This window comes from Erinaceus europaeus, chromosome 16 (assembly GCF_950295315.1).
Source record: "Erinaceus europaeus chromosome 16, mEriEur2.1, whole genome shotgun sequence".
Lineage (NCBI taxonomy): Eukaryota > Metazoa > Chordata > Mammalia > Eulipotyphla > Erinaceidae > Erinaceus > Erinaceus europaeus.
Genome location: NC_080177.1, coordinates 12,994,885 through 13,008,106, shown reverse-complemented (window position 1 = coordinate 13,008,106; position 13,222 = coordinate 12,994,885). Strand labels below are relative to the sequence as shown.

At 41.5% G+C, this 13,222-nt stretch overlaps 1 protein-coding gene across 3 annotated transcripts in view; it reads right to left on the bottom strand.

The window, feature by feature from the left end:
• The window catches only part of GOLM2 (golgi membrane protein 2), a 77,247-nt gene that overhangs the window by 15,106 nt on the left and 48,919 nt on the right, over positions 1-13,222 (bottom strand). For all 3 annotated transcript variants that reach the window (XM_060174547.1, XM_060174549.1, XM_060174548.1), the window contains one exon: positions 12,407-12,565. In XM_060174547.1, the coding sequence (XP_060030530.1) occupies positions 12,407-12,565 (159 nt within the window). The remainder of the gene's footprint in view (positions 1-12,406; positions 12,566-13,222) is intronic.

Below are 13,222 nucleotides of genomic sequence, written 5' to 3'. Positions count from 1 at the left end.
CACTGGTACATGTGCTGCCTGAGATTGAACTCAGGACCTCATGCTTGAAAGTCTAATGCTCCATCCACTTTACCACCTCCTGGACCACTGAAATGCCACATTCTTTACGTATTTATTTGTTATTATTATTTATTGAATAGAGACAGAAATTGAGAGGGGAGGAGAAGAGAGACAGGGAGACATCTGCAGCCCTGCTTCACTTGTGAAGCTTTCCCCTGCAGATGAGAATGGGAGACTTGAACCTGGGTCCTTGCACATTGTAGTATGTGTGCTCAACCAGGTGCGCCCTGACTGCCCAGCCCCAAGAAGTATCATTTACTATGAATAAAGTTGAGAACCTGTAAAGGTAAACAAGTACTGGGCAGGTTTGTTCCTTTTTGGATACTAAGAAAGGCCAACACATCTAAGGGCTACCTGATGTTCCTTCAGTAAGAATGATTCCCAAGGCGGGATGACAGAGAATAAATGATCAGAATCTCTAGTGGAACGTGTTTTGAAAAATATCACAAGTAGGGGTCAGACAGTGGTGCACCTGGTTAGGGGCTCACATTACAGTGCATAAAGACACAGGTTCAAGGTCCTGGTCCCTACCTGAAGAGGGGAAGCTTCAGGGGTGGTGAAGCAGGGCTGCAGGTGGCTCTGTCTCTCTCCCGTTTCATTTTTCTCTCTGTCTCTATCCAGTAATAAATAAATAAATATTTATAAAAGAAAAATATCCCAAGTAATCGGTTTTTTTTTTTTCTGTTTCCTAAACCAGATTTTTGAAAGTCAATGGTAAAAAAGCTCAAGAGCTCAAGACCACATGTGGCCATTTTATTGCACACAACTCTAACAATTAGAAATCAAAAAGAAGAGCAATAGACATCATCATCTATAGTAGAAAATAATTCAAGTGGTCTGGGAGGTAGCACAGTGGATAAAGCGTTGGACTCTCAAGCGTGAGGTCCTGAGTTCAATCCCCGGCAGCACATGTACTAGAGTGATGTCTGTTTTTTTTTTCTCTCTCCTTCTACTTTCTCATTAATAAAATATTTTTATTTATTTATTTATTTATTTATTTATTTATTTATTTATGTCTCCGGGGTTATTGCTGGGACTCGGTGCCAGCACTGAGAATCCACTGCTCCTGGAGGCTATTTTTCCCCCATTTTTGTTGCCCTTGTTGCTCTTGTTGTTATTATTGTTACTGATGCTGTTGTTATTGGATAGGATAGAGAAAAATGGAGAGGAAGGGAAGACAGAGAGGGGGAGAGAAAGACACCTGCAGACCTGCTTCATTGCCTGTGAAGTGACCCCCAGGCAGGTGGGGAGCCAGGGGCCTGAACTGGGATCCTTACGCTGGTCCTTGTGCTTTGCACCACCTGCACTTAACCCGCTGCACTACCACTGACCCTCTAATAAAATCTTTAAAAAGAAAGAAAGATCAACAACTAATCATTGAAAATAAAAATGGCCACTGAAATCTGATAATACAATCTATATTCTACTCGTGTTCTGTCTACAGTCCTACATTCTACCAGCTGAGCTGTTGAAGGGCATACACAATTTAAAATCTGCTTTGACACTAAGTCTTAGTATAAAATTAAATTTTATTCCAATTGTTAAAATATAAATAACAGTAATTTATTGATAATAAAATGATTTATAAAAATATCATTAATTTTAGATACAGACAGAAAAATTCAAAGGAAAGGGGAAGAGAGAGAAAGACAGCTGCAACCCTGCTTCACCACTTGTGAGACTTAGCCCCTGCAGGCAGGGACCAGGGACTTGAACCAGGGTCTTTACACACTGTAATATGTACACTCTCTGAGTAAAAAAGAGGCCCATAGTGGTGAAATCCTACAAGTGTAAGGCCTTGGTTCTATAAATAATCAGAAAGGAAGGAAAGAAAGAAGGAAGGGAGGAAGGAAAGAAGGAAGGGAGGGAGGAAGGAAGGGAGGGAGGGAGGAAGGGAGGGAGGAAGGAAGGAAGGAAAGGAGAAGGATAAGAATATGATCCTTAGGGGCACAGGGTGAAAACTACAAAACTTTGCAAAACAAAGCTGCCTTAAATGAACAGAGAATCAACTCTTAGGTTTTAGAGGACTTGATATTGTTCAGATGACATTATTTCTCCAAATAATCTACATTTTAGTGGGAAACAAGCACACCCTAAAGTGCACATAGAATTATAAGAAACCCAAATAGTCAAACAATCTTACAAAGAACAACAAAGCCAGAGGACTCACACTTTCCAATTTCCAAACATACTGCAAAGTAACAGTGGTTAAAGCAGTGTGATGCTATCATTTGGTCTCAATGGAACTATATTACGAGTCCAGAATAAACCCATACATACACCTGTAGTCAATTGTCGGGCAATTGTGAGGATGTGGTAGAGCCTGGCAGGGCTTGACCTGAGGAGTGCGTCTATCCTGTCAGTCTCTCTCTCTACTGAGAGGTTGAGCAAGGAGGGACAGTAGTAACCCCAAAGGTGTGCCTCGTCTTATCAGACTCCCTGCCTCACAAAGCACCCCACATTCCTGATATTATGGCCATTAGGTAAAAAGAAAGGGGGGAATGCCGGGCTAGTGTGGGCGTGCCTCTTCCTGGGTGCGTACTCTCTGGGTTAGAGAGAACGCCACCAGAGCCAGCCTGGGCTGCTACTCACTCAGCGACGTGAGGGAGATGACTCAGGAACCAAACATGTGGCATGAGGCAATGCAGTATCTTTATTGATCAGAGAGCCAAGGCTTTTAAAAGGCAGACCCAGAAGTGGCAAGTCGGAAATGGAAATGGCTAGTAAAGGGGCAGAGAAAGGCAAAAGGGGGCTGGGAAGGTAGAAACTTCCTTATCAACTGCTGCAAGGGTTTTAACTGGTAGGATTAATACTACCCTGCAGGCAGGGAGGGTCTTGAGGGTAGAAGAAAGATAGATCAAAGGAATGGAATGGGTGGGCATCTTTCAGGCAAAACAATGATAATGTAGATAGGCCATAGTATCAGGAATGCAGGGTGCTTTGTGAGGCTTCTCACAATTTCCCGGACAGTCAATTGACTTTTGACAAAGATACTCAATTTGTTCAATGAGGAAAGGAGGATCTTTTCAACAAAAGGTCCTGAGACAACTATTATCCACATATGAAAGAATGAAGTAAGGCCCTTCCCTCACACCATAGGCAAAATCAATTTTAAACGGATCAGAAAAAAACAAAACAAAACACAACAAAACCTACCTACACACAAAAGTCAAAATCTGTTAAACTTTCAGAAAACATAAAGGGGATGTAAGCATAGCCTTCAGTTTGGCAATGGTTTCCTTGTTGTGAAACCAAGAGTATGATGAAAGAAACAGATTAATTGGGCTTAATCTAAATGGAAAGTTTTTGTGAATCAAGGACATAATAAAGCAATGAAGAAACAATCCATAGAGTCAAAAAACATATTTGCAAATCACACATATGATGAGGAACTAGTATCTAGAATATATGAAGAACAATTAAAACTCAACTACAAAGACATAGAGCCCGTTTAAGAATGGGTAAGAGATATGAATAGACATTATTATTGCAAAGGAGATAAAAGTATACGTAGCAAGTACATGAAACGAAGTTCAATATCACTGTTAGTTACTAAATGATTGACTGGTGAGGTGAGAATCACCATGACAAACTACTTCATACTCACTAAGATGGCAATAGTTCAAGAACTTAGATACAAATGTTACATACTACCCAGAATATGTGATTCTATAGAATCAGAAAGCAGATTCATTACTGCCAAGGACTGCAGGTGGAAGAGGATGGGGAGTGAGTGGTTAATGGATACAGTGTTTTCTTCTGGGGACAGTGAAAATGCTCTGGAACTTGTTAATTATGATGATTGTGCAATAATTACTTCTTTTTTTTTTCTCTCCTTCCTTCCTTCCTGTCTTCCTATCAATGTTCAGGCCTGATGTGTGCACAATCACCACTCTAAGTAAAATTTTTTTTCAGCTAGAAAGACAACGACAGAGGGAGAGACAGCACTGAAACGGCCCCCAAAGCACGGTATTCATTCCCATGTGGTGTGCCTGGGGCTTGAGCCTGGGCTATGCACATGGCAAACCACATACCTGCTACCATGTGAATTTTATCTGGAGTCCTACAAAACATACTGAATGTAATATATGACACTGGACTGTACACTTAGATGAATTTTATAGATACTTTACCACGATTTAAAAATTCTTTGTTTTAGATTTTTTTTTTTCCCCTTTATTGAGAAAGACCAGATTACTTCTCTACCATTTTCTGTGGTACCAGGAGTTAAACCCAGGGTCCCATGCATTTAAAGTAAGCACTCTTTACTGTGGAACCACCTATCAGATCCCTAGAAGTTTTTTAAATTAAAACAATCCTTTACAATCTTTGAAATGTTAAAACATAACAGAGTATTTATGTCAGGAGAGGCAATAAGAGAGGAACTATGGGAAAATTATTTTATAAAAAGTATTTGAATAATTTATAAAATGTTGATACAAAACTATTGGACTAATCTCCAAAGTTCTCATGCTAAGTGATCAATTTCTTTCTGTCCTATCCAATAAAATGAAAATAAAAAAAAAGCTGCCTGGAGCACTGAGATTCATAGTGTAGGCACTGAGCCCCAGTGATAACCCTGGAGGCAAAAACAAAAACAAAACAACAACAACAAAATAGCTAATGCAGACTATTTCCTGAAAAAAAAAAAAAGTAGCCTAAAGTGCTGAACTCTAACGCTTAAGGGGCCCAGTTTGATCCCTGGCATACCATGTGCCACCATGATGTTCTAATTCTTTTTCTCTATCTCATCCATCAACGAATCAACAAATTAATTACTTAAAAAGAAGTAAGTAAAGTTTCTCACATAAAAAGGAAATATGGGGCTAGGGAAGTACCTCAATTATCACATACCTTACATGTGTAAGGCACTTCTCTCATGATGAGATAGCAACGAAGATAAACATAAGCAGAAATTCACAGAAGGTGGAATAATGTTTTGGTCTCTTTTTCTTTTTCCTTTTTGAATGTTTATTTATTTATTTATTCCCTTTTTTTGGCCCTTGTTTTATTGTTGTAGTTATTGTCGTTGTTGTTGTTGGATAGGACAGAGAGAAATGGAGAGAGGAGGGGAAGACAGAGAGGGGGAAAGAAAGATAGACACCTGCAGACCTGCTTCACTGCTTGTGAAGCGATTCCCCTGCAAGTAAGTGCCGGGGCTTGAACCGGGATCCTTACTCCAGTCCTGGCGCTTTGTGTCGCTGCGCTTAACTTGCTGTGCTACCACCCAACTCGCTGGTCTCTTTCTTTCACTCTTTCTATCATTGCAAAAAAAAAAATGGGGCAGGGAGGTGGCTCTGGTATAGAGCACACATAAGGCCCCGGATTCACTCGCACAGAATTAAAGGGAAAATAAAACCCCGCCAAATTGGGATGCTACTAGGATTCTATCCTGACTTCCCTGGGCAGACAACCTCACCCACCAATGTGCCCCAGGACCTCATATCTCCAGAGCCCTGCCCCACTAGGGAAAGACAGAAACAGGCTGGCTTGTGGATCAACCTGCCAACGTCCATGTCCAGCACAGAAGCAATTACAGAGGCAGAACTCCAACCTTCTGTACCCAATAAAGAATTCTGGTCTGTACCCCCCCCCCCAATCCACTGGAACAAATGTTAATGGAAGATAACCAGAGGGCTCTGACCTCCAATTCCATCAAGACCTAGAGAGAAGAGGAAAAAAGGAAGGACATTCAGAAGTAGCAGTAAGTGTAGGTATGATTTAGAAAGGAAGAAAATTCAGGACTATAGAAAAAAAAAAAGGGCAAATATATAAAAATATAGACAGTTATAGAAATAACTGGTTAAGTACTCACATTTACAGTGCACAAGGACCCAGGTTCAAGCCCCTGGTCCCCATCTGCAGGGGGGAAGCTTCACAAGCGGTGAAGCAGGGCTGCAGGTGTCTCTGTCTGTCTCCTTATCTCCCCTTCCCCGCTCTAGTTCTCTCTGTCTCTGTCCAGTAATAAATAAATATATATATTTTAAAAATGGTTGGAGCTAGCATTTGGTTGTGTGACCTTAGATGAGTCACATTGTATCATGGAGATCCTGGCTTCACACACACATAAAAAAAAAAAAAAGAAATAATAATAATAGCCCATGTCTGTAACCTTGGGAGAACTACTGCAGTTTCCAGTGGAGGGGATGAGGACGCAGCACTCTGGTGGTGGGAACGGTGTGGAGTTAGGCCCGTTATGTCATGATTTTGTAAGTTAATACTGAATTACTAATAAGAAAGCAGACAAATCACTAGAAAGTAAATACTTAGACAGGTGTCTGAGTAATCACTATATTCTAATTGTCTTATAAGGGAGTTAGAAAGTACATGTAAGGGTGGGGGAGAGCATAATAGTTATGCAAAGAGGTTCATGCCTGAGTCAAGTCCCAGGTTCAATCCCCCAAACCGCCAAAAGCCCTCGTTGAGCAGCGCTCTGATTAAAATAAAAAAGAAAGAAAGAAAGAAAGAAAGAAAGAAAGAAAGAAAGAAAGAAAGAAAGAAAGAGGGGCCAGACAGTGTTGCACCAGCAGAGCATACGCATAATCCTGCTCAAGTGCTGGGGCTCAAGCCCCCAGTCCCCACCTGCATGAGGGGAGCTCCAGGTGTGGCGAAGCAAAATGGCAGGTGTCTCTTTCTCCCCCTTCCCTCTCAACTTTCCTCTGCCTCTGTGCAGAACAGTAAGAAAAGAAATGACTGTCAGGTGCAGTGCGTTTGTTTTGTAGGTACCAAGCCCCAGCAATAACCCTGGTGGCAACAAAAGAGAGAGAGAGAGAGAGAGAGAGAGAGAGAGAAAAGAAGGAAAAGGAGGAAGAGGAGGAGCAGGAGAAGGAGAAGAAGAAGAAGAAGAAGAAGAAGAAGAAGAAGAAGAAGAAGAAGAAGAAGGAGAAGAAGTAGTAGTAGTAGTAGTAGTAGTAGTAGTAGTAGTAGTAGTAGTAGAAGAGAAACAGCAAGAATATATGACCTAGCCATAGGAATATAAATTAAAACATCTCCAGTGAGACTGTGAAACTGCTACAGAAAACAATGTCACATATAAAAAATGGAAGACAGGAAGGAAGGAAGGGAGGGAGGAAGAAAAACAATTTCATGCGTGGTGGGGTGAGTGGGTGGAGTAGGCGTAGAGCAACACGCAGCAGGTTAAGCTCACTTGGCAAAGCTCAAGAACCGGCTTTTAAGGAGTTGGAGCCCCCGCTCCCCACCTGCAGGGGAGTGAATTCACTGGCGGTGAAGCAGGTCTGCAGGTGTCTGTCTTTCTCTCCCCCTCTCTGTCTTCCCCTCCTCTCTCCATTTCTCTCTGTCCTAGCCAACAACGACGACAACAATAACTACAACAATAAAACAACAAGGGCAACTAAAGGGAATAAATAAATATTAAAGACAAACAAAACAAAAAACAAGGGCAACCAAAGGGAAAAAAATAGCCTCTAGGAGCAGTGGATTCATGGGTGGTGCAGGCACCGAGCCCAGTGCTAACCCTGGAGGCAAAAAAAAAAAAAAAGTAATTTCACAAGATGTAGTGGAAATTACTATAAAGTGAGCCAAGCACTTTGATGGATTAATTCTACCTTGGGGACTATACTTTTTATTATTGTTGTCACTGGGGCTTCAGTGCTCTGAACTGGCTTTTTCAAATTAAGAGAAACAAAGGGAGAGAGGGAAATATACCACAGCTTCCTGAAGCTTCCTTCAGTTCTGTGGAGGCAGGTTCAAACCTAGGTTGTGTACATAATAAAAAGGGACTCTTTCTTCCAGGTGTGATACCTCCCTCCCACCCACCCCCGAAATTATACATTAAAGAAATAACAGGGATTTGGGCGGTAGCACAGTGGGTTAAGCACAGGACAGGTGGTGTAAGGATCCCAGTTCAAGCCCCCGGGGCTCCCCACTTGCTAGGGGATAGCTTCATAAATCAATGAAACAGGTCTGCAGGTGTCTGTCTTTCTCTCCCCCTTTCTGTCTTCCCCTCCTCTCTCCATTTCTCTCTGTCCTATCCAACAACAACAACATCAATAACAACAAAAATAAAAACAACAACCAAAAAAAACCAAGGGCAACAAAAGGGAAATAAAAAGACAACTATGGGGAGGAGAGATCAGGCGGTAGCGCACTAGGTTAAGCTCACATAGTATGAGGCACAGGCCCTGAGGAAGGATACAGGTTCGAGCCTCCGGTTCCCCACCTGCAGGAGGGTCATCTCACAAGCGGGGAAGCAGGTCTGCAGGTGTTTCTCTGTCTCTCTCCCCCTCCATTTTCCCACTCCTCTCTCAATGTCTCTCTGTCCTATCCAATAAAAATGAAAAATGGCCTCCAGGAGCAGTGGGTTTGCAGTACAGGCAGCAAGCCCCAGCAATAATCCTGGAGCGAAAAAAAAGAAAAAGAAAGAGAGGGTGAAAGAAAGAAAGACACTGCGATTCTGGGGAAGGAGGGAAAGAGACTGGATGAAGGGACATAGTGGTCTTGGTATACAATGGTGGAGCAAGTGTCTCCTAGACACTTATCAAGGGGAGATGAAAGGTTGTGCCTTTGTAACACATTGACTGACCCCTCTCACTCCACTAAAAAAAAAAAGAAGAGAAAAAAAAGATAACTATTGTGACTATGACTGGTTAAAATGTATGTAAGAAAAGAAACTCACAAAATGGAGTAGGCATTGACTTAAACATCGCTTAAGAGTTAAAAGCTACTGAGTTTGGAGTATGGCACCAAAGTAAGAAAGCAGAAGTACACTAGAGTTTGCAGTGAGTACCTCCCTAATACTTCCTCTCCATTTTTCCAAGCTTTGGGTCCATGATTGCTCAACAATTTGTTTGGCTTTGTATGTTAACTCTCTTTTCAGTCACCAGGTTCCAGGTGTCAACAGGATGCCGGCCAGACTTCCCTGGATTGAAGACCCCACCAATGTGTCCTGGAGCTCCGCTTCCCCAGAGACCCACCCTACTAGGGAAAGAGAGAGGCAGACTGGGAGTATAGACCGACCAGTCAACGCCCATGTTCAGTGGGGAAGCAATTACAGAAGCCAGACCTTCTACCTTCTGCAACCCACAATGACCCTGGGTCCATGCTCCCAGAGGGATGTAGAATGGGAAAGCTATCGGGGGGAGGGGGTGGGATATGGAGATTGGGCGGTGGGAATTGTGTGGAGTTGTACCCCTCCTACCCTATGGTTTTGTTAATTAATCCTTTCTTAAATAAAAAAAAAAAAACTTCCCCTCAGGGGATTAAAAAAAAAGTTAAAAGCTAAATAATTTCTTTTAAAAACAAGCTATAGAAATTATTTCCTAAAATTACTTTTAATCACATTCTTTCATTTTCTTAAATGTTCATTTAGTTATAGTTTTGTTTTGTTTTTTTTTGCCTCCAGGGTTATTGTTGGGGCTCGGTGCCTACACCATGAATTCACTGCTCCTGGAGACTCCCCCCCCCCCCTTTTGTTCCCCTTGTAGTTTTATCCTTGTTGTGGTTATTATTGTTGTTATTGATGTCGTCGTTGTTGGATAGGACAGAGAGAAATGGAGAGTGGAGGGGAAGACAGAGAGGGGAAGAGAAATATAGACACCTGCAGACCTGCTTCGCCGCTTGTGAAGCGACTCCCCTGCAGGTGGGGAGGGGGGGGGGCTCCAACCAAGATCCTTACTCTGGTCCTTGTGCTTCACTCCATGTGCACTTAACCCGCTGCGCTACCGCCCAACTCCCTATTTATAGATTCTATGAGAGAGAGAGCACAGCACATTCAGCTCTGGCATATGTGATGCTGGGGATGAAACACGGGGCTTCAGACACACAAACACTAATCAGCACTGCTCAGTATCTGGGGTCTATACCCCCCGCGCCCAATCCTTTTTTTTTTTTTTTTTGGCCTCCAGAGTTATCATTGGGGCTCAGTGCCGGCACTACGAATCCACTGCTCCTGGTGCAGGACAGAAATTGAGAGAGGAGGGGAAGATAGAGAGGGAGAGAGAAAGACAGCTGTAGACCAGCTCCACCACTTGGGAAGCGACCACCCTGCAGGTGGGGAGCAGCCAGGGGGCTGAGCCTGGATCCTTGTGCCGGTCCTTGTGCTAATGTGCATTTAACCCAGTGTGTCACTGCCCAGACCATCCCTATCCCCATCCCCATAACATTCTTGATGAAAGATAAGTTAAAGAAATACAGGTGGGGCCAGGTGGTGGTGCACCTGGTTAAGCCCATGCACTACAGTGCGAAAGGACCCAGGTTCAAGCCACTGGTCCCCACCTGCAGAGGGAAAACTTCAGGAGTGGTGAAGTAGAGCTGCAGGTCTCTCAGTATCTCTCTCTCTCCCTTTCCTCTCTCAATCTCTATCCAATGATAAATAAAATTAAGAAAAATAAATACAGGTAAGTATATTTGTGAAGTGAATATCGTTACAAAGGTCACATCAGTGGTCCAGGAGGTGGCGCAGTGGATAAAGCACTGGACTCTCAAGCATGAGGTCCCGAGTTCAATCCCTGGCAGTATATGTACCAGAGTGATGTCTGGCTCTTTCTCTCTCCTCCTATCTTTCTCATTAATAAATAAATAAAATCTTTTAAACAATTAAAAAAGTCACAGCAGTGCTTTCCTCACTGTTAAGCTTGATAATGTTAAGCAATTAATGCCTTATGAATGTTTTACATGTTGATGCTGTCTGTTGTTGGGGCATAAATTTGGATGGTTCCCATTCCCCTGCTCCCCCAATACAGGTAAAACAACAACAACAATAAATGGTACAAATTATAAGTTTAGAAGAAAACTTTAGGTAATTAAGAGTTATTTCGATTTGCTCTTAAGTCTCTTTTTGTTGAGATAAAACTTTATAGACACATCTCCCAAAAAGACTTAAGAAAATATCTTTATTATATAGTTTAAATGTCAGTCACAGTCTAGTAGATAAAGCATTTTTCATATAGTCCTTTGGAGTCAAAATCTACAGACATATTAAAATATGAAGGAAGAAAGTCAATTGGATGCATGCAAGAAGAAAGTGTATATAGATGCAGAATAGGAACAACTGCCCTGTGATCAACAAAACTATCTTGAAAGCATTGAAAATGGCCCATTATGCAGTTCTTGCTACACACGTTACTTGTGTATAAATAACTGCCTAAATACTGCTCTTCACAGTTGTTGCCATTGAAGTTACCATAAAAAGCAAAGTAAGTGGACTTTTCAACAGCCTGTCTTTTTAGAAGCTGAAGAAATGAAGAAGCCTTGAAAAGCAGAAGTGAAGGTACAGTTTAAGGTGGACAAACTAAAAGCTACTGTTCTGCTTCCAATTCTCTCTACTAGAACTCTTCTAATGAAAGTCTAGCATTAGTTCCACAGATTAATAAGCATTATCCATTTAGAAAAAAATCAGTATCTATGAAACAGTTAAACAGTCAAAAATTGTTATAGAGTATTCTGTATTTCATCAGTTTCTTTTATTTTTCTCCTAACAGTTTCTTTTATTTTTCTCCTAACAGTTTCTTTTATTTCTCTCTAACAGCAAAACGAAGTAAACTCCCAACAGAGGAAACAGAAAATGAAAAAGAAACCAGTCTCCTATAGCAGTCCCCATGGTCTATGTTTCTTTCAGAATTTAACTTTTAAAACTATCTAGATTCCCTATGTCCTAGCCTAACAAAATATTTTTTCTCACTTATCTAGGGAAATTCATAGTCAGGAAACTAATAATAGCATTTTAAGAAAATCTACTCACCTGAAATTTATTATTTAACACTGGCAAACAGGAGAAGCTTTAAAAAGTTTTCCTTAAAATACAATTAGAACCTGAACTGGAATTGGTGTATTGCACCAAAGTAAAAGACTCTGGGATGGGTGGGGGTGGAGAGTACAGGTCCAAGAAGGATGACAGAGAACCTAGTGGGGGTTGTATTGTTATATGGAAAACTGAGAAATGTTACGCATGCACAAACTATTGTATTTACTGTTGAATGTAAAACATTAATTTCCCAATAAAGCAATTAAAAAAAAGTTTTCTTTAAATTATCTCAGCCCATTTACAACCAGCTTCTCTTTTTTAAGGTTTATTTATTTATCAATGAAAGGGGAGGCGGAGAGAGACAGAACTAGAGCTTATCTCAGGAACATGCGATGCTGGGGAGGAAACTCGGGACCTTATGCTTTAGAGTTCAGCACGATGTGCACTGCGCCACCTCCGAGATCACTTAACCCGCTTTTCCTAACTCCTAAATCTTGCCATCATCACTCTTTGTTCTTACATGTACTTAAAACCTCACAACAAATGCATATGCTAGAGGCTATAGTGAGGACCTCAGTTGAGCTTTGTAAACAAACATTATTTAAAGAAATCTTTTCAGCATAATATTCACCAACTGATTCTTACTTTGCTTCAATTTAGGGAAATCACCGCCTTTATCCTTGGCATCTTGCTTTAGTTTGTCCATTTGAAGCCTTGGTTCAGTCTCCAGATTTGAGCCTGGAATTAAATGTTGACGAGGATTGGAAGGATTCTGTTTCGAAGTACCAGGGTTTCCATGAGAGTCTATGGCATAAAAACATCAAGTTAAGGCCCTCCAAATCCTAAATTGCTGCTAGGAGTCTGCAAACTCGAATAAAGCATGCATATACATATATTTTTTAAATTAATTTTTTAAAATATTTATTTATTTTCCCTTTTGTTGCCCTTGTTGTTTTTTATTGTTGCAGTTATTATTGCTGTTGTTGTTGTCATCGTTGTTGGATAGGACACAGAGAGAAATGGGGAGAGGAGGGGAAGACATACAGGGGAGAGAAAGACACCTGCAGACCTGCTTCACTACTTGTGAAGTGACTCCCTTGCAGGTGGTGAGCCAGGGGCTCGAACCGGGATCCTTATGCCGGTCCTTGTGCTTCGTGCCAAGTGCGCTTAACGCACTGTGCTACTGCCTGACTCATATATATATATATATATATATATAAATTTATAAAATGCTAATATTGACAAGACCATATGATAAGAGGGATACAATTCCTACCACCAGGATTCCATATCCCATTCCCTCCCTTGAAAGCTTTCCTATTCTTTATCCCTCTGGGAGTATGAAGCCAGGATAGTTATGGGGTGTAGAAGGTGGGAGGTCTGGCTTCTGTAACTGCTTCCGCACTGAACATGGGCATTGGCAGGTTGATCCAAACTCCTATCCTGTCTCTCTCTTCAGTA